General features: G+C 63.5%; 2 protein-coding genes across 4 annotated transcripts; one reads left to right on the top strand and one right to left on the bottom strand.

Annotated features, from left to right (window-relative positions):
• Positions 1-62: 62 nt before the first annotated feature.
• Positions 63-10,838, top strand: CDHR2 (cadherin related family member 2). 2 transcript variants are annotated; one of them, XM_065029624.1, is made up of 33 exons: positions 63-434; positions 728-806; positions 1,257-1,315; positions 1,727-1,792; positions 1,883-2,022; positions 2,182-2,235; positions 2,451-2,540; positions 3,162-3,251; positions 3,658-3,780; positions 3,858-4,001; positions 4,135-4,210; positions 4,371-4,477; positions 4,557-4,787; positions 4,880-5,035; positions 5,261-5,428; positions 5,698-5,759; positions 5,853-6,093; positions 6,199-6,435; positions 6,711-6,780; positions 6,868-7,482; positions 7,726-7,797; positions 8,046-8,095; positions 8,205-8,356; positions 8,567-8,669; positions 8,750-8,838; positions 9,067-9,141; positions 9,257-9,334; positions 9,420-9,480; positions 9,593-9,717; positions 9,865-9,978; positions 10,135-10,212; positions 10,311-10,371; positions 10,585-10,838. In XM_065029624.1, the coding sequence occupies exons 3-33, from the start codon at positions 1,270-1,272 to the stop codon at positions 10,699-10,701; spliced, it is 3,891 nt and encodes a 1,296-aa protein (XP_064885696.1). In that variant the 5' UTR covers positions 63-434; positions 728-806; positions 1,257-1,269; the 3' UTR covers positions 10,702-10,838. The 2 variants fall into 2 exon arrangements, with proteins under 2 accessions (XP_064885696.1, XP_064885695.1); XM_065029623.1 differs by having other exon boundaries at positions 10,582-10,838.
• A 173-nt stretch (positions 10,839-11,011) lies between these two features.
• On the bottom strand, positions 11,012-16,637 carry GPRIN1 (G protein regulated inducer of neurite outgrowth 1). 2 transcript variants are annotated; one of them, XM_021288949.2, is made up of 3 exons: positions 16,121-16,637; positions 14,478-14,571; positions 11,012-14,288 (listed from the first exon to the last, which is right to left on the bottom strand). In XM_021288949.2, exon 3 carries the CDS (start codon positions 14,246-14,248, stop codon positions 12,878-12,880), a length of 1,371 nt encoding a protein of 456 aa, XP_021144624.2. In that variant the 5' UTR covers positions 14,249-14,288; positions 14,478-14,571; positions 16,121-16,637; the 3' UTR covers positions 11,012-12,877. The 2 variants fall into 2 exon arrangements, with proteins under 2 accessions (XP_021144624.2, XP_064885705.1); XM_065029633.1 differs by lacking the exon at positions 16,121-16,637 and adding an exon at positions 15,661-15,886.
• Positions 16,638-17,350: the final 713 nt, after the last annotated feature.

The raw sequence follows: 17,350 nt of genomic DNA, 5'->3' as shown, positions 1-17,350 counted from the left end.
CCCGCCGTACTGCACCCAAGAGCGGTGTCGATGAAACCCAGCGGCGCGGCGGCCGTAATACTCCGAGTGGCAGCGCATCCCGCCGGCGGCCCGGGAGTGCGCTGGGGAAGGTGCCCCCAGTCCTTGGGAGGAGCCCGGACCCCGCAGGTTCCCAGGGGAACAGAGGCAAAGGGGGCCAGGGCCGCAGAGACGGGGGTCCCACAAGCCCGGGGTCCCACAAGCCCGGGGATGTCCGTGTTTCCCCCCCGGCCTCCAAGCCTTTTTCTGCCTGAGCGGAGCTGCACAATACACCCTTGTCCCCAGCGGGTCCGAAGTAGGTCAGGAAGGCTGGACCGAGCCCCTGGGGAGGGGAGCAGGTGGCAAAGGGGCGCAGAGGGCCCCAGGCACCCGCCCTGGTAGCTGCAACACTGATTTGGTGCCCACCCCCTGTCCTGGTAAGACCCCAGTGTCCCCATCCCAGGGGACGCGGGGAGTTTCCCCAGCCCCTCTCTGGTCCCTGGAGTGGTTTGGGATCCCTCGGCATCCCTGCTGGCTCTGCATCCCTCCTGGGAGCTGGAGTCCCATGGGATGGCACCCAGTGTGCGGACCTGAGGGGCTGAGGTTGGGGAGGGAGTGAGAGGCTGGGCTGGGCAGGAGCTGGGGTATGAGGACAAGGAATAAGGAAGATAAGAGAGAGATTTCTCACCCCTTAATTGCAGTTAATAATTGATAAACATGTTTACTGCAGGAGTCAAAGGTCCCTGGCAGCATCAGGGTGTGCGCACAGAGCAGCCTGCCTGGCAGCATCCCCAGTGACGCGGGTGCAGGTAAGGGATTTCAACCCCAGCCCCGGCCCCCACGGGCACCGTGGTCCATCATGGGGGGAGGTGGGGGTGTCTGTTTGCTGCGGGGCTGCCCACAGGCCATGTCACAAGACAGGGGACACTGCGGTGGTGTCACAGATTGCTCCTGGGCTCCAAGCACTGCTTGCTGTGACTCCTGTTGAGCTTGAGTGATGGAGCCTTCAGCCATGCCCAGGAGAGGGTCCTGGGGTCCCCAAGCACCCCCATGGTCTCCAGCAACTGGTGGCCACCTCTGCCCCTCTATGTTGCGTCCCCAGGGATGGAACCTGGTGTTTGCTCACCAGCCCGGCTCAGCAGAGCAGACTGCCCCCACCGAAGCCCCTCCTGCCTCAGGAGCTGGTCCCCAGGAGGGGTTTGGGGTGGCTGGTGGGAGCCATCAGCCCCAGGTGCTGGTTCTCTGGTGTGTGTCCGCAGGCTCCCTGGCAGGATGGCCTTGCGCTCGCTGATGCTGCTCCCCTTCCTCCTGACGGCAGGTGAGGACTTTGCTCAGCAGCTGGAGAGGGTGGGCAGGTGTTGAAAGTGCTTTCAGCCCCCTGCACTTGTTTTGAACTCCCTGAGGGCAGCTGGGGTCCCCAGAACGGCTGCCCACGCCTTGGGCACCTTGGAACCCCAGGGCAACCTTGCTGCCTCAGGGCACAGCAGAGCGGGCTGGGCAGCGGGGATGGCACCCAGCATGGGTGCTGCAGCTGGAGGTCAAGTGTGTGATGGAGATGGGAGGTGTGGGATGAGCAGGAGGAAGGTGAGGGGTGATGGGTTCCCCTGCCTGCCCTGGAGACCCAAATCATGGCTGGGATCTGGGGTTGGAGCTATGTAGGTGCTGCCAGGTGTGGGGTGCAGGCAGAGCCTGGCGCAGGGGTGCTCCTCAGCACACCTTCTCCTTCTAGTTTCAGGCAACACAGCCCCCTTCTTCAACATGACCCTTGTCCACGTGCCCGAGGACCTGGAGCTGGGTGAGTGGGGCAGCCTCGGGGAGGCCCCGAGGTGCAGGAGGAGGGTCTAGGGGGTCCTCTGTCAGGGGCTGATGCCACCTGTGTCCCCAGGCCACCAGGCTTTCCAGCTGACGGCTATTGACCTAGACGGGGACCCACTCACCTACGGCATCGATGGGGCAGAGTCCTTCTACTTCTCTGTCGATGCCCAGACAGGCAATGTGACGCTGAAGAACTCCCTGGACCGTGAGGTGAGGGCACGGACCGGGCTGATGTCCCTGCCCGAGCTGGGGTTCCAGGGTGACGAAGAGCAGAGCCGTGAGTCCTTTGGGGGAGCTGCTCACGGTGGTACAGTGGATCAGTCCCTGGCCCCAAAGCCCTGACCAAGACCTGTCTTGTGTCCCCTCCAGGCCCAGGCCAAGCTCACCATCACCGTCAGGGTGTCTGACGGGAAGAACGAAGCTGTGAGTGCTGGGGCAAGCCTGGGTGGCTGCACCAGGGATAGGGATGGGAGGGGAGCAGGGGCTCAGCGGGACCGTGGATGAAGCTGGGTGGGGAAGGGGGCTGGAGGGGGTCTTGACCTGGGGGCAGGTGATGCTGGCTGGCTGTGGGGTGCTAGAGCTGTGCCCAGTTACACCATCTCCCACACTCACCCTGTGCCCTCCCTGATACCCGGTAGGTCTCCAGAAAGCTCACAGTCATTGTGGATGACCGTAATGACAATGCCCCAGTCTTCCAGCACCTGCCATATGAAGCCATCGTCCCCGAGGTACCTCCCCAGGACCACCCAGCTCACGCAGGCAACAGGGCAGGGGCACTGGGTGGCTCCTGTGGCATGGGTGTACCAGCAGTGGGACAACAGTGTGCCAAGAACCGGGTGACCCCACACCTGCGTGCTCGGTGATGGTGTGCCTGGGCGTGGGGTGACAGCGCTGCTGGCAGGGGTGACCCGGGAGCACCCAGTGCTGGGCCAGCTCCCGGCAGGCACCTCTGCTCCAGTCCAGGGTGTGGGCGCAGGGACGGGACTCTGCCCTTGTGATGAGTTTCTGATCAAGGAGTGCCTGGGCTGGGATGAGGTTGGATCGGGGTGCAGACAGGGTGTGGGGCTGCGTCCGACCCTGCTCTGGCAGCCCCAGAGCTGGGGTACAACCCCTGCTCCCAGGGAGCCCCGGGGAGGGGTCAGGGAGGGGTCAGGGAAGGATCCAGCCTCTGCACAGCCTGAGCAAGGGCAGCAGCTCATCCCTGCGTGGCTGTCGGCACTGGGCAGCCCCTGGAGCCCTGCAGGGCCAGAGCAGCCAGAGCACCCAGAGCAGGGCTGGCAGGGGCTGGTCCCAGCACCACCCATGCTGCTTTCTCGGGTGATGCCACCAACACCTTCCTGTGCACCCAGGACATGCAGCCCAACAGCATCATCTACACCGTGTTTGCCAATGACAGTGACACCGGGAACTCCTCCAAAGTCAGCTACAGCATTGAGGAGGTGAGCGTGGGGCTGAGCCCCAACACCTTGGGCACTGCCCTGGCCAAGGGTCAGTGTGCTGGGGGGTAGGTGGCTGAGAGGATGCTGGGGATCCTACGGCCTGCCAGCTGGAGAGGGGCACGCCATACCCAAAACCTGCCCCTGAGACACTTCTGTGGGGCAGAGGTCCTGGGAGACCTGGCCAGGGACAGCCTCATGTCTTTGGGGAAGCAAGGGTCTGGTTCTGCACCCACTGGGCAATGGGTGCGAGGTGCTGAACAGCTGCAAGCTGGGGACAAGCCAGGTGTCATGGAGTCCCTACAGTCAGTGGGCTAAGCCTGGCAGAAGCATGGGGGTTGAGCCCCCATCTCTGCTGGGGCACCTCTGCTCCCTGCCTTGGTGACACAGGGTGATGTCCCCTGCCCAGGTGATCCCAGACAATGCAAAGAATCACTGGCTCTTCTACATCCTGCCCAATGGGAGCGTGGTGCTCAACGGCTCACTGGACTATGCCAACAACACCTTCTACCAGCTCAAGATCATTGCCAAGGTGGGGGCCAGCTGAGCCAGGGGTGCAGGGCTGCCAGGTAAGGGTACCATGGGACTAACGGGTGTTCTGCTTCCCAGGATGGTGGGGGGTTGCTGCACAACGTGTTGACCTTCCAGCAGAGCTCAACCTACCTGTCCCTGACCATCCGCGACCTGCCCAACCTGGACCCACGGTTCCTCAACGAGCCCTACTCCGGCTCCGTGCCAGAGAACTGCGCCCTGGTAAGGAGCTCACCTTCCCCAGAGACATGTCCCTACCCCTGGGCGGCTCTGGCACCCCAAAGTGTCTGAGCCACTGGGCATGGGGACAGCTGGAGGTGTCAGGGTCCCTGCCCTGATGGCCATGTCCCCACAGGGCACCACTGTGCTGACTGTCACCGCCATGGACAGAGACACGGGGGTGAATGATGAAATCTCCTACAGCATCACCAGTGAGTGATGGGAAAGGGTGGGATGGGCAGAGGGGTGTTCAGGCAGCAGGGGGCACGACAGGGACTGGTTCTGGGCTGGCGGGCACCGCAGCCTGTCCTGCTGGCAGAGGCCTGTGTTCCCCAGTGGCTGCAGCCAGTTCCTGCTGTCCCCTTGCCCTAGGTGCCAGCGTCACTTTTGCTATCAATGCCACAACGGGCACCATCACTGTGAGTGGGCCCCTGGACCGTGAGCAGCTGCCAAGCGAGGAGGTGCTGCTGGAAGTCATGGTGAGCAGGAGGCAGCAAGGGGAACCCCATCCTCTTCCTCTCCATGGGCTCACCTGACCCGCACTCTGCTCCTGCCCAGGCACGTGAGAAGCACCTGGACATCCACGGCAGGGTGGCCCAGGCCAGCACTCTGGTGACAGTCGTGGTGACCGATGTCAATGACAACAAGCCCCAGTTCTACCACTGCTCCCTCCCCAACTGCAACTTCTCCACTGATGCCCAGAACAGCTTCAGGGGCAGCATCATAGAGCACTCCTCCTCCAGACTGCCTGTGTCCAACCTCAGCATCGTCACTCATGACCCAGACAAGGTGGGAGCCTGTCCCGGGAAACCAAGCTGGGGTGCAGATATCTGTCCTTGCTGTACCACCCACCCTCACTCCTGCATGTCTCTCCCGGGCAGGGTATCAACAGCAATTACGAGCTGTACCTGCAGGGTTCAAGTGCCAGCGCCTTCACTGTCTCCCCCGCAAAGATCACAGGCACAGGAGAGGTCCAGCTCCTGGTGCAAGACCCATCCGCTGTGGACTACGAGATAAGCCACGTCATGGTGGTGCAGGTGGGACCCATAGGGCTGCCTCGCCATGGGGACAGTCCCTGCTCCCTGCATATGCCAGGACACGGGGCACACTCAGCCCTTCTCCTGCAGGGCTCCAGAGCCAAAGCAGAACATGGCTCTGCCTTGGCAGCTTCTTTGGTGCAGGAGAGCTGGGCTGGAGTGGGACAGGTCTCTTTCTCATGTTTGGGGATGCATGACAGTCACTGTCCCTTCTCCATTCTGCAGATCGTTGCAAATGACATGGGGAACCCCGCAGACTGCTGCTCCACAGCCACCGTGACAATTGACCTCATTGACAGCAACGACCACATCCCTGAGTTCCCCCAGAGCACCTACAACCTGAGTGTGATGGAGAACAGCCCTGATGGCACCGTCATCGCCCCAAACATTACGGTCAGGCACAGGCCAGGGAGCAGGAACAGTTTACAGCCCCCAAGCAGGGCCTGGGCACACCTGGCACTGCTGGTGCAGCTTGCCTTGAGGGCACTGGTCTTTCTATGCACATGGAAAGGAGACAGTGCCAGCAGGCACACAGGCTGTGGGACCCCGTGCCCATCAGGGCCATATTTTTGGGGTGCTCACTGCCAGCAGTTGATGCCCCAGACTCATCGCTGCTCTGGGAGCTGAGGTGGATTGGCCAGACACTTCCCTCTCTCTTTTAGGCTTATGATCCAGACAGCGGTGTCCTGGGCCAGATCACCTACCAGCTGCTCCCACAGAGCATGTACGTAGAGGCACGGTCAGCCGCAACCAGGGCATCGTCCTGGCAAGGGGGGCTCCAGGTTGGACCCCGGTGATCGCTCCATCTGTGTTGTAGCCATGAAATCTTCACGGTGAATGCCACAACTGGAGCAGTGCTGGTGAAGAACGGGAGCTTGCTGGACCGGGAGACACGCTCCATCTACTACGCCAACCTCCAGGCCAAGGATGGGGGCAACCTGGTGGGCACCACTGTGCTGGAGATCACTGTGCTGGATGACAATGACATGACACCCATCGTCACTGGCTCGTACTTCATCTCAGTGGAAGAGGGGCAGAACGTCAGCACACAGATCCAGGTATGCACCAACAGAGGTAGAGTGGACAATGCAAGGCTGTTGGAGAGAAGCAGGGACTGTCCCCAAGGGGCCGGACAGCCCTGTTCCAACCCATCACCTTTACAGGCCATTGACAATGACGAGCCTGGCAACCCCAACAGCAAGGTGGGCTTCAGGATCTTGCCAGGACCATTCAGCAACAACTTCACCATCAATGAGATCACAGGTGAGATGCACAGCAAGGAGCCGCTGGACCGCGAGGCCTTGGAAGATGAGCGGGGACAGATGGTGGTGACAGTGGAGGTGTATGACCACGGCGTGCCACAGCTCAGCACCTTGGTGAACGTCACCATCACCGTGGGGGTGAGCCCTGGGCACAAATGGGGATGTGGTGGGACAGGGAGGGGTTGGAGCTGGGATGTAAGGGCAAGGAGGGGATGTGAGATCCCTGGCTGTGGCAGGGACACCGTGTCCCCAGACCTTCTGTGCAGGCAGAGGAAATAGCTGATGCAGGGAGGCAGCAGAGGGCTTGTGTGCCTCCCGCAGGCGGGCAGGCAGGTTTCCACACTCATCCCCAGCCTGCTGTGGGGGACCTTGTTTCCTGGAGCAGCTACAGCCACGGACTTTATCTTCTACAGGACGTGAATGACAATGCACCCGTGTTCCTCAACCAGTCTTATGAGTTCTCAGTCTTTGAAGACTCTCCAGGTAGAAGCTGCGTGGCTAGGCTTGTGTGATGAGCAGTGGCCCAGAGTCAATGCCCACTGGCCACTGAGTGTCTGTCTCCACCTTCAGGGTCCTTCGTGGGTGAGGTGGAGGCCACAGATGCCGATCGGACAGAGATCAATTCCCGCATTTCCTTCCAACTTCAGAGGGGCAGTGGCTCCAGCAACTTCTTGATCCGTTCATCCTACCTGGCGTCAGGGCACTACAGTGGGCAGCTGTCCGTGGACCCTGACGTGTCCCTGGACTATGACACCCTGCAGCCGAAGTTCTTCTCCTTGGTCGTGCTGGCGGAGAACACAGCCGCAGACAATGTGGGGGACACTGCCAACGTCTCGGTGGTGGTCCACATCCTAGACGTCAATGACGAGCCCCCCACCATCCTGCCGGCCTCGCTGCAGGACGTGCACGTGAGCGAGAACGGCACGCAGCAGGGTCTGGTCTGCACACTGGTCGCCTCCGACCCAGACACCAACCACTCGCTGGTCTTCGAGGAGCTGGCAGTCGCCTGCTTCAAGGGGGCGAGCAGCGCTGGGGATGTGTGCTGGGACTGGTTTGTACTGACACCCAACGGCTCGGTGCTGGTGAACAGCTCGGACATTGACTATGAGCTGTGTGACGAGGTGGTGCTCACGCTGCGGGCTGAAGACCTGTACACCGAGAAGGGCAACCGCTACAGCCAGAACGGTACGGCAGCCCCTGCCCACTCCTGCCACCACCACCGGGCATGGTGGGTGGTGGGACCTGCCTCTGCTGCTCCCAGCAGGAGCTGAGCAGTTTGGCGATGGAGAGAGGGTGTCCCCAGCTCTTTTTGCCCCTGCCACGGGGATCTGAGCCTGCTGGGAGGATGGGGCTCCCATGGGAAGCAGAGAAGGGTGCTGCAGGGCTGCTCTGTTGGTGACTGGAGCTCTGCTTTTGGGGCATTTGCAGAAACCCTAAGGATTCTGATCACTGATGTGAACGACAACACACCAGTCTTCAAGCCCATCTCGGAGACCTTTGGTGAGCAGCTGGGGCTGGTGCACCCTGTGGGCTCCTCCCTGTGCCCACACATGCTCTGTCACCACCCCAGCAGTGGGGACCTTCCCCCAGCCAGGGCAGGGCAGGGCTGTGTGAGGTGCAGGGCCAAGGGCTGTGCAGGGGGACGCTCAGAGCTTTGCTGGGCCTGGGGGCTGTGTGGCCATGGGGTCTGCAGCAGGTCTGGCTGCACACCAGCATGACCACACTGTCCGCCTCTCTGTCCTTGGCAGTGGTTGTCCCCGAAATCTCTGTTGTGGACCTGCAAGTGGCTACTGTGACGGTGAGGAGCTGTGTGTATGCTGTCGGTCTGTGAAGCCAGACTCACCCATCCCCGCCATGGGAAAGTGGTGGCCATACCCATCCGTGCTCCTGCCACGTTTTTCCCACAGGCCACGGACGCTGACTCGGGGCGGAGGGGAGCCATCACCTTCTCCATTGCCAGCGTGGTGCTTGTGCAGGACAACGGGGTCAGCCAGCCCTTTGAAAACCTCTTCAAGGTGGTGACAACGGCCAAGGACGACAGCTACGTTGGGAGCATCCAGTGAGGCCATGGGTCTGGGATGGGGTGAAGGAACGCGGCTCAGCTCCTGCCTGCTGCCAGGCAGAGGTGTGGGCAGGGCCACCGCAGATTGGCAAGGGGACAAAGCCATCCTGGGTCCTGCCCCGGGTTTGGTGGCAGGGTGGAGTTTGGAGGATCGTGGTGCCCTCCCAGCAATGTCCCGTGGGGTCGCTGACATCCCTGTCCTTGCAGGGTGGCCAGCAACCTTGATGGCTCGCTGAAGGGGCAATACCATGTGACAGTGGAGGCTCGGGATGGCGAGGAACCAGTGCATGTGGCACAGACCGTGCTGACCGTGAGTGTCACCCCTGTGCCCTTGTCCAGGGACACCCTGCGCCCTGCCCAGCCCCTCTCACCCCTGCTCTGCCCACACAGATATTCACAGTGGATCAGAGCTACCGTGTTCGCCTCCAGTTTGTGACAACAGTGGATGAAGTCCAGAGTAACTTGGAAAATATCAAAGTGTAAGGGGTGCCGGGCTGGGGCGGGGGGTGCCTGGCTGTGCAGCGGGGGACATGAGCACACAGACCAGCACCCACCGACCATGTGTCTGAGCTTCCGACTGTGAAGGGGACAGGGGCAGGCAGGTCCCCACTGGAGCTGACGGCTGCACGGGGTCCAGCTGCTTCCCATACCCATGAGCAGAGCAGCAGGACACCTGGCCCAGCCTCACGCCATCCCTCCTGTTCTAGGGCCCTGACCAGCGCCACCAAGGCAGGGGTCTATGTGGTGACCATCCAGGGCTTGGAGGACACCCGCGCCTCCCAGTGAGTGGGGCCCTGCAGGTGGTGGGGAAGGGGACATGGCGGTGGCATCGGGGGAAGGAGGTCACCCTGGGGCAGGGCACTGCACCCCGCTCACCCTGCATCTTTGATCCCGCAGGGTGGAAGCCAAGTCAGTGATGGAGGCATACTTCGTCTACAGCAACGGCACTGCCCTGGAGGTCAACCAGCTGAGCGTGTGCGTGCTGGGGTGGGGGGGACACACGGGCACCATCGCACACCCGCTCCGGCCCTGCTGCTCACGTCTCTGCTTTCCTTGGCAGGCTCATCCAGTCTGACCCACTGATCCTGGCCGAGCTGGTGAAGCTGGGGCTGGCTGTCATCGTGAGTGGGGCTGGGCAAGGGGCATGGGGAGACGGCACCAGCCCCGGGTGGGCCCGGGGCTTGGGGGAGATTCACAGGCTGGGGCTGTGCCCTCACCCCTGCTCTGCACCAGGGCCCCGGGGAGGTGGTCAAGCCCACCAGGGAGACGGAGCTGATCGCCATCATTGGAGGGCTGGCAGCATTCCTGCTCGTCTTCATCCTCATCATGACCCTGGTCTTGGTTCTCACCACCAGGAGGTACCACACTGCCTGCACCCCTCCTGCCCCTCATCCTCACTGGCACCCCCAGGCCCATCCCCACCCTCCATCCCGCTCCTGCCCACCCCACCCCATGGCCCAGCTGCCCCCTGCCCCTCCCCTTTGCCCCATCTCTGGGCTTTGCAGCTACAAGAGGAAGCTGAGTGCGATGAAAGCCCTGAAGGTGGCCACGACGCTCAGCCCTGCCACAGTGCAGCAGGGAGCCGGCATCCCCGGGACCAACCAGTACAATGCAGAGGGGTGAGTGGGGGCTCCCTGCGGCAGGAGGGGACAGCCCAGGCACATCCCCACACCAGGAGCTGCAGGGCTCACTGTCACAGCACTCCTGCCTGGGGAGACAGCTGCTGCGGGCTGAACCAGGGGACAGTCACTCACCTGTCACCCATCTCTGGCCAGGGCCAACCCTATGCTGAACCTCTCACTCGATCCCTCCCATGACCTGGGCTTCCACGAGGACTCCCTCTCTGTAGCCAGGTGAGCTCTGCAGGCAGGTCCTCAAGGCCATGGGGCCATCAGGCTTCGTCCTTGTTAGCCTGGGCCCTCTTCTACCCTCCACCCTCCACTCTCCACAGTGTGAATTCCCTGGATGAAAACACGGTAAATGCACCTGAGGACAAGAACCTCAAGGCCAAGGTGAGTGTGCAAAGAGCTGCTGGTGCCCAGCAGGGAGTCCTGCAACTGCACCCCACATCCCCTCCTCTCTGCTGTGCCCCCTGGGCTCCTGCACCCCTGGTGTCCCTTCATCTCAATCTCCTTGACAGCCCCCAGTTCCTGGGAAGGACAGAGGTGTCCCTGTCCCACATCTTGGTCCCCATCCCCTCTGACCGTGGTCTCCTCCTGCAGCAGGGCAATGCGCAGCTGACAGGCCCCAGCGACGAGGAGGCGCTGGTGGCCGCCCTGAACCTGAAGGAGCCCACCAAAATGGCATACATCAACACCACCTTCACCACCACGGACTTGTGAGCAGGGAGCAGCGGGGCCGGAGCAGGACTCAGGCAGCTGCTTTGGTGATGTTGGGTTCAGAGGCTGGCAATAAACCTGTCCCACAGGGGTCATGGTGTCCTGTGGGTATCAGCCCATCTGTCTGGGATGCTCATCCAGCTTGTGGTCATCTCTCCTGGCACAAGGTGCTGGTTTCGGACCAGGCAGGCATCAGAGGGAGGTGAGTGTCACCACGGGGCTTGGCCTGGCTTCTTGTCACTGGGAACCTTCCCCGGGCTGCCCCACTGTCCTCGCTCAGCCCCAGGGGAGGGAGGTGCAGGCAGCCCCGCCAGAGGTTTGTACAAGGTTTTATTACCCAACATCCACATTGACAGGTTGGTCCTCCCGCCCCCTTCCTCCCCACAACCCCCCAAAAAAGAGGAACAAAAAGAAGAAAGTAGGTGATGCAGCCGCGGTGCCGGTGTGCCGCAGCTCTGCGGTGCCGGTGTGCCGCCGCTCCACAGCGCGGGGCTGGAGTGGGGGACAGCCTGGGACAGAGTGATGCCCCAGGGCTCCTGGCCTTCCCTGCATGGCCATGGCACTGCTCCTGCAGCCCACAGCACGGGGAAGAGCGGGCTCCAGTAAGCACCACGGCACAGAGCGGGCACTGGCTGCGGGCTGGCACTTCAGCGAGTCCTTCGCAGCCCTCCCCAGGGCAAGAGACAGCCACGCCGGGCCAAAATAAGCCCAGGATGTACCACAGCAGTTTGGGAGGGCAAGACTTGCGTCTTCAAGAGGGGAAGCAGCTGCACTAGTGCCCCCAGCACCTCCAGCCCTCCTGCACCTCTGCCGAGATGGTGCAGCTCCCCAAGCACCCCCCATTTGCAGCCTCCTGCTCATCAGGAGCCGGCACAGACCTGGGCCCCGCCTTGCTGTGGCATTTGTGGGGCCGGTCCTCTGCGCAGGGCAAGGACCCACAACTCAGCGGGATGCCATGGTGCTGCTGGCCACAGGGATGCTCAGCTCCCCCTGCACACCGACCCCTCACAGCCAATGCTCTCTAGGACAGTGGGGTGCAGGCAATGTAGGAAAGGTGTTTGAGAAGAGGGTCACAGCCCCACAGGCCACTGGGGAGGAGGTGGCCCCAGGCAGGATGTGCACACCTGAAAGTGTCTCTTAAAAAGCTCCAAAAATGCAAACACGGTTCAGTAAAAGCCCCCCTCCCCCCTGCCCTGTAAAACCCCAGCTGTAAAAAGTGGCAGCGCTTTGCAGCCTGCGCAGCCCCGGCTGCTGTGGGGGAGAGCAGCCAGTGGGGCTGGAGGGACCTGCATGGGGACATGCACCCACGTCCCCAGCACACAGGACCTCTCTGGCACTGGGCAGGCTGGATGGCAGGTCAGGCTTCATCCCCACCGCCAGCACTGCGAGGATGTGCCCTGAGCTCTGGTGGCCACCCCCAGGCAGGTCCCCAGGTAGGGAGGGCTGGAGGCTGTGCGGACAGACTTCCCAAGTGCCTCCAGCCACAGTGATGATGGGGACAAGCGGCTCTTCACCACAGGTGTGGTTGGCCAGTCTCTCCCATTTGAGATCTGCGCCAGTGCCCTGCGTGGCCATGTCCCCCCAGCTCCAGGGCACCCACGACAGCGGGGCAGAGGGGACAGGGCTGTGGTGGGCTGGGCTGAATGCCCCCACCCTGGGCAGCCATGGGGACCTGCGTATGCACAGCGTGGGCTGGTCGGAGCACGGCCGAACCCTGGGCTGGTGAAGTGGTGGCACTGTGATGCACCAGCATCCCTCCAGCATGGGGAGCGACACTGCTGCCCAGAGCATGAGCCAGGACAGAGCTCAGAGGAGCCAGCAGCAACTTGCCCGTGGCCACCCTGAGCCATCACCAGACCTGTGTCATGGGCAGGAGATGCCCCAGGAGCAGCCACCTCCGTCTGGAAGGAGCCACGTGCTTCTTCATGCTAAAAAAAGCCACCATGCACAGAAGCGTGGCACTCGTGTCTGTGGACATCTCCATGGGGCCAGGCTGGTGGGGCGACCTCAGGCTGGCAAGGGGACCCCTGGCAAAGGAGACGCCTTGTGCCTGCATGCAGTGCTCCATTACCATCCACACCAGCCCCAGGAGCCCTGCACACCTGCAGCAGGTGTCTCAGGATGCCACAGCAGGGACCCCTCCCTGTGGCACCCCTACCCCACCAGTGCAGGCAGTGGCTCACTCCATGGCAGGGCCGGCACGGGAGCAGCACCGTGGCCGCCGGACGTTTTGCAGCAGAGCCCGAAAGACGCTGGGCTGCCCCTTGGCCTCGCCTTTGCGGGGGGCTCCCTTGATGGAGCCAGTGCGGGTGCTCTGTGGGGTCATCACCACCTGCCGCCCATGCTCCTCGATCTGCTTCTCCAGGTGCTTCTGGATGGCCATGCCCAGCACCTCCACCTCCATGGAGGCCCCGTAGACCTCCCACGTCATCCCCTTCTCATCCCAGCTCACCTCCCGGATGGGCTCTGGAGCCTCCTCTGCCACCGTCCCCTTCACATGCACCTCTGGGTACGAGGGCTGCGGGGACTTGGCCACCGGTGTCATGGGCCCAGTGGCTACCGAGCGGGTCTCCACGGGCATGGACACCTGCATCTCTGCATCCTTCTTGCAGGGCTCCAGGCGTGGGGGGGCAGCGGAGCCCGTCTCTCTCTTGGGGAAGGTGAAGGCAGCAGCCCCGCTGGGGGGGCTCATGGGGCTCAAGGCCACTGATACCAGGGACGCTCGGTTGTCCACTTGTGTCCCCATGTCCTGCGTCCCAGCATCCTGTGGCGGGGTCACCTCAAAGGAGTAGGACTCGCAGAGCAGCTTGGCTGTCCGGGGCTGCTGGCTGCTCCCGGCATCCACATCCTGCGCCGGGCTCCCCTCGGCTCTGCCCTGACCCAGGGCAGCGGGGCTTGGCCCTGCCTCGCTTCGGCCCCCGCTCTCTGCAGTGCCGGCACCAGGGGGCTCTGCTGTGCCCCCCTGGGAGTGCTTGGGATCCTCATCACCGCCCAGCTTGGGCACAGCGCCTGGGGACGTCCCCATGCCACCCTGGGGCTGCTCTTGGCTTAGCAGCTCATCTCCTTTGGCACCCGCGACAGGCTCCACAAACGCCACATGTTTGGCAGGAGCCGTTGTGCTCCCAGTGTCCTTGCTGGGTGCCTTCAGGCTGGGCTCAGGTTGGGGGGGCATGGGGGCCGTGTTTTCCTTCTGGGTGCCAGGGCCCCCCATCCCTGCGAGACTGCAGGCAGGGGCAGTGCCACTTGGTCCCCCGCAGCTCCCTGCTGCCACACTCAGCTCCACACTGGTGTCCAGAAGTGTGCCAGGAGCTGGTCCTGTCGGTGATGCCACCTTCTTCTCTGTTGCCAGGCTGGCCGTGGTGCCCTGGGCCTCTGTCTTGACCGCACAGCAGGTCCTCATGGCATGGCCCGCCGTGCCACAGCCAGAGCCAGGCAGGCACTCACCCGCCAGCGGGCAACCGGGGGAGCTGGCGCTGGGCTCGCAGGCGTCCTCAGCCCCGGGCTGGTGGCTCAGCAGCTGCAGCCCCTCGGGCTCCTTAGCACTGCCCATACCCGGGAAAGGCTTCTCCCATGCTAGTCCCACCACGGGTCTGCAAGAGAGAGGATGGGGCAGTGAGGGAGGGGCAGCACACAGACCCCCTGGCCCCTTGGTTCCCAACCGTTTTTCTCTGTGCCACCCATGACAACAGGTTGGGCAGCCGCCCAGAGCACCCACCAGCTTCGGCACAGGACGCACGGTGGCACCCGGTGCCGCAGGACGAATGGTGTCAGTCGCTTACCGTAAAAGCCAGCTTTCCCCCGGCGCAGCCAGACTGGGAGCGGGATCCAGGCACTGCTGTGGCTGCCGGAGAGGGGGTCGAGGCACAGGTACCCCTGCGGAGAGAGCGGCAGCTTGAGCACGGCCCCGGGAATCAGGCTGAGAGCTTGGGGGTCAGCACTCCCCACCTGCCAGCGGGGAGCTGGGTGCAGCACATGGTGAGAGCGAGCAGGGCCTGGGGGCTGAGGGGGCTGCAGGGCATGGCAGGGGCACAGGGCAGCCCAAAAGTCCTCTTCACTCGCTGGGCCCACTGTCCCCAGAGGTGGGAGTGACACGTGAACCCCAGCCACAGGAACCCTGAGCTCCGAGCCTGTGCCCCGTGTCGCGGGTGCAGCGAGCTCCCAGCCATGCTGTGCCACGCAGAGCTGGCTGCATGCAGGTATCCCAGCTTGGTGGGGGGGACACAGGCCAGCGTCACCCAATAGGCATCAAACCCTCCCCAGCCCCACAGGGCAGCCGGAGCACAGCAGGGAAGCCCCAAGCTTTCCGGGAGTCCCCAGCTCTCCCAGTGCCAGTGAGTCCCTCTGCAGCTGGGAGCACACGCATCCCGCAGCCGTGGGGCACACCACGGCTCTGGCCACGGCCACTCGTGGGTCCCGGAGAGGGCAGAGCAGAGCAGACACGGCTGGAGCCAAGGGAGTCCCCGCGAAGGGAAGGGGCAGGAGCCTGGACCAGGCTCGCACCGACCCCCCGCAGCCACCAGCAGCAGCGGGACCCCGGAGGCAACGACCCAACCCCCTCCCGTCCCCGTCTTCCCACGCAGCACCCCATTCCCGGGGGGGGCGTGCTGCCCCGCACCCCCACCTGTTCTGACAGCACCTACGGGCCGGGGTTGGGCGTGCTGCCCCGGTACTGCCGTTCACGGAGGAGCCCCGGCACACGCGTGTGCACGCGCCAGCACATGGCTACGGGCACACCCGCACCCGCGGACACGCGTGTGCACGCCCTGGCCCCGGTGCCCCGGCTAAGCCTGGACAAAGCCGCCCCGCGGCAGCCCCGGCCCGGAGGAGGCCGCCCCCATCCCCGCCACCCGTGCCGGGGTCCCCGGCGCCGCCGCCCCCCGCCGTGGGGGTGCCGGTACGGGACCGGCGGCGGCCGCAGCGCTCGGCTCGGCCCCGCCACGTGCGCCCTGGGGCCACCGTTACCTGTGGCGGCGGATCCTCCCGCCCGTTCCCGTCCCGCTCCGCTCGGCTCCGGCGCGGCGGTGGCAGCGGCGGCGAGCATGCGTGGGGCGGCGGCGGCGGCGGGGGCGCAACCGCGCCCCGGGCCGCTCCCTCCGGCTGCCGCCCGCCCCGGCGCCCCCGGTCAGCGGTGGAGAGGCGAGGGAGGGTCGGCTGCCGCGGGGTCCCGGCTCACAGCCCCCCCCGGTGTCATCGCTGTCACCGCACCGGCCCGCCCTGGGAGCGCCACTCACCCCACAGCCCCCAGTACTCCCCAGCATCAGCACCCCGGCTCCCCCAGGGATGGTCACCCCGGCACCCCTCGGTGCACCCGGGCACAGCGGGGCACATGGCTGGCACCGGCCTGGTCAGTGGGTCCTCAACCCTTAGCGTGGGTCCCGCGGGTGGGGGTGACAGCGACACAAAGCCCTGTCCCCCCTCCTACCTGGTGATGGAGCCGGTCGCTTCCCTCCCGAGCATTACTGGGAGGGGGCTGCACCCCAGCCGGCCCGAGGGACAGGGACAAGGTGCCAGAGCAGCAGGGATGGAGATGGGCTCCCGCGCACCCCTCGCCCAAGGGTGGGGGTGGACGGGGAGGGGAGAACGTCCCCGTTTCCCTCCCGGCAGCGCTTGCCTCTGCTCCCGGGCTCAGGCTTTGTCTAACTCCTTCCCACGCACTCCCGCTCGCGCTGCGGGGGGGAAGGCGGCCTGCTTGCCTCGCCTGCATCCCTGCATCTCCCCAAAGCCCCCCAGCACACCCTCCAAACACCCCAGCTGCTCCACATCACCCTATGAGTTCAGGATGCCCTCCCTGCCCTGGGGTATCTGCACTGGGGAAGGAGCTACTGATCTATGGGGCCTGAGGGGGACATGCTAATGGGAATCCCAAGATGAGGTTCCCCCATCTTTGGGTTAATGTTAGCAGCATCTCCCTGGCCCTATAGATCTATAGGGTGAGGCTGGCACGATTGGAGCTGGCACACCTGGTTGCTTAGAGACAAGGGAGGTTGGAAATGCTCCTTCCAGTAAACAGCCAGGCTGGAACAAAACCCCGAAGGCTAAAAATAGGGAGGCAGGATATGGAAATAAAATAATAATAAAACAAAATAATAAAATAAAATAAAATAAAATAAAATAAAATAAAATAAAATAAAATAAAATAAAATAAAATAAAATAAAATGCATTGCTTTAGCCCCCCTGGGGCAGAGTGGGGCACCCCCATGTCACTGCTGGGCACCCCAATAGGTGGCTGGGATGGATGGTGTGAGGGTGCATCAGTGTGTCCCCCCCCTCAAGGTGTTTCTCCCCATCCATGGTCCTGTGTGCTGGTCCCAGTCTCACAGCAGTGACTGGGTTCAGAGCATGGTGTGGAGCACAGATATGGGTTTACAGCCCTCGCTGCTCCATGTAGCTTCAAACCCAAGCCTGGGCTTGGGGAACAAGGAGGAACAAGGGACACCAAAGGTGGGATTAAGTCCTGACAGAGGAGGGGATTAAAACCTCCCCCACACCCTGGCCAGGACTTTGCCATGGGGCAGGGGGCTGCAGGGCCACATCCTCATGGCATTTGCTTTCACCGGCTGCTGTCAACTCTGCTGACAGCTGCTCTCGCTGTCCCTGTCAGCATCTCAGCACCCAGCACATCCCCATCCCCACCGGGGCTGGCTCGGGGGG

Source organism: Columba livia, chromosome 14 (assembly GCF_036013475.1).
Source record: "Columba livia isolate bColLiv1 breed racing homer chromosome 14, bColLiv1.pat.W.v2, whole genome shotgun sequence".
Lineage (NCBI taxonomy): Eukaryota > Metazoa > Chordata > Aves > Columbiformes > Columbidae > Columba > Columba livia.
Note: the sequence above shows the minus strand (reverse complement) of the source record. Positions and strands in the feature narration are given on the sequence as shown.

Coding starts and splice junctions, on each gene's coding strand:
- CDHR2 (XM_065029623.1), top strand. CDS start 1,270: ATGGCCTTGCGCTCGCTGATGCTGCTCCCCTTCCTCCTGACGGCAG. Junction 6,781..6,867: donor AGTCTTTGAAGACTCTCCAG/GTAGAAGCTGCG, acceptor CTCCACCTTCAG/GGTCCTTCGTGGGTGAGGTG. Junction 8,096..8,204: donor TGCAAGTGGCTACTGTGACG/GTGAGGAGCTGT, acceptor TTTTTCCCACAG/GCCACGGACGCTGACTCGGG.
- GPRIN1 (XM_065029633.1), bottom strand. CDS start 15,739: ATGCTCGCCGCCGCTGCCACCGCCGCGCCGGAGCCGAGCGGAGCGGGA. Junction 14,572..15,660: donor GGGAGGATCCGCCGCCACAG/GTAACGGTGGCC, acceptor CTCTCTCCGCAG/GGGTACCTGTGCCTCGACCC. Junction 14,289..14,477: donor GGGGAAAGCTGGCTTTTACG/GTAAGCGACTGA, acceptor TCTCTCTTGCAG/ACCCGTGGTGGGACTAGCAT.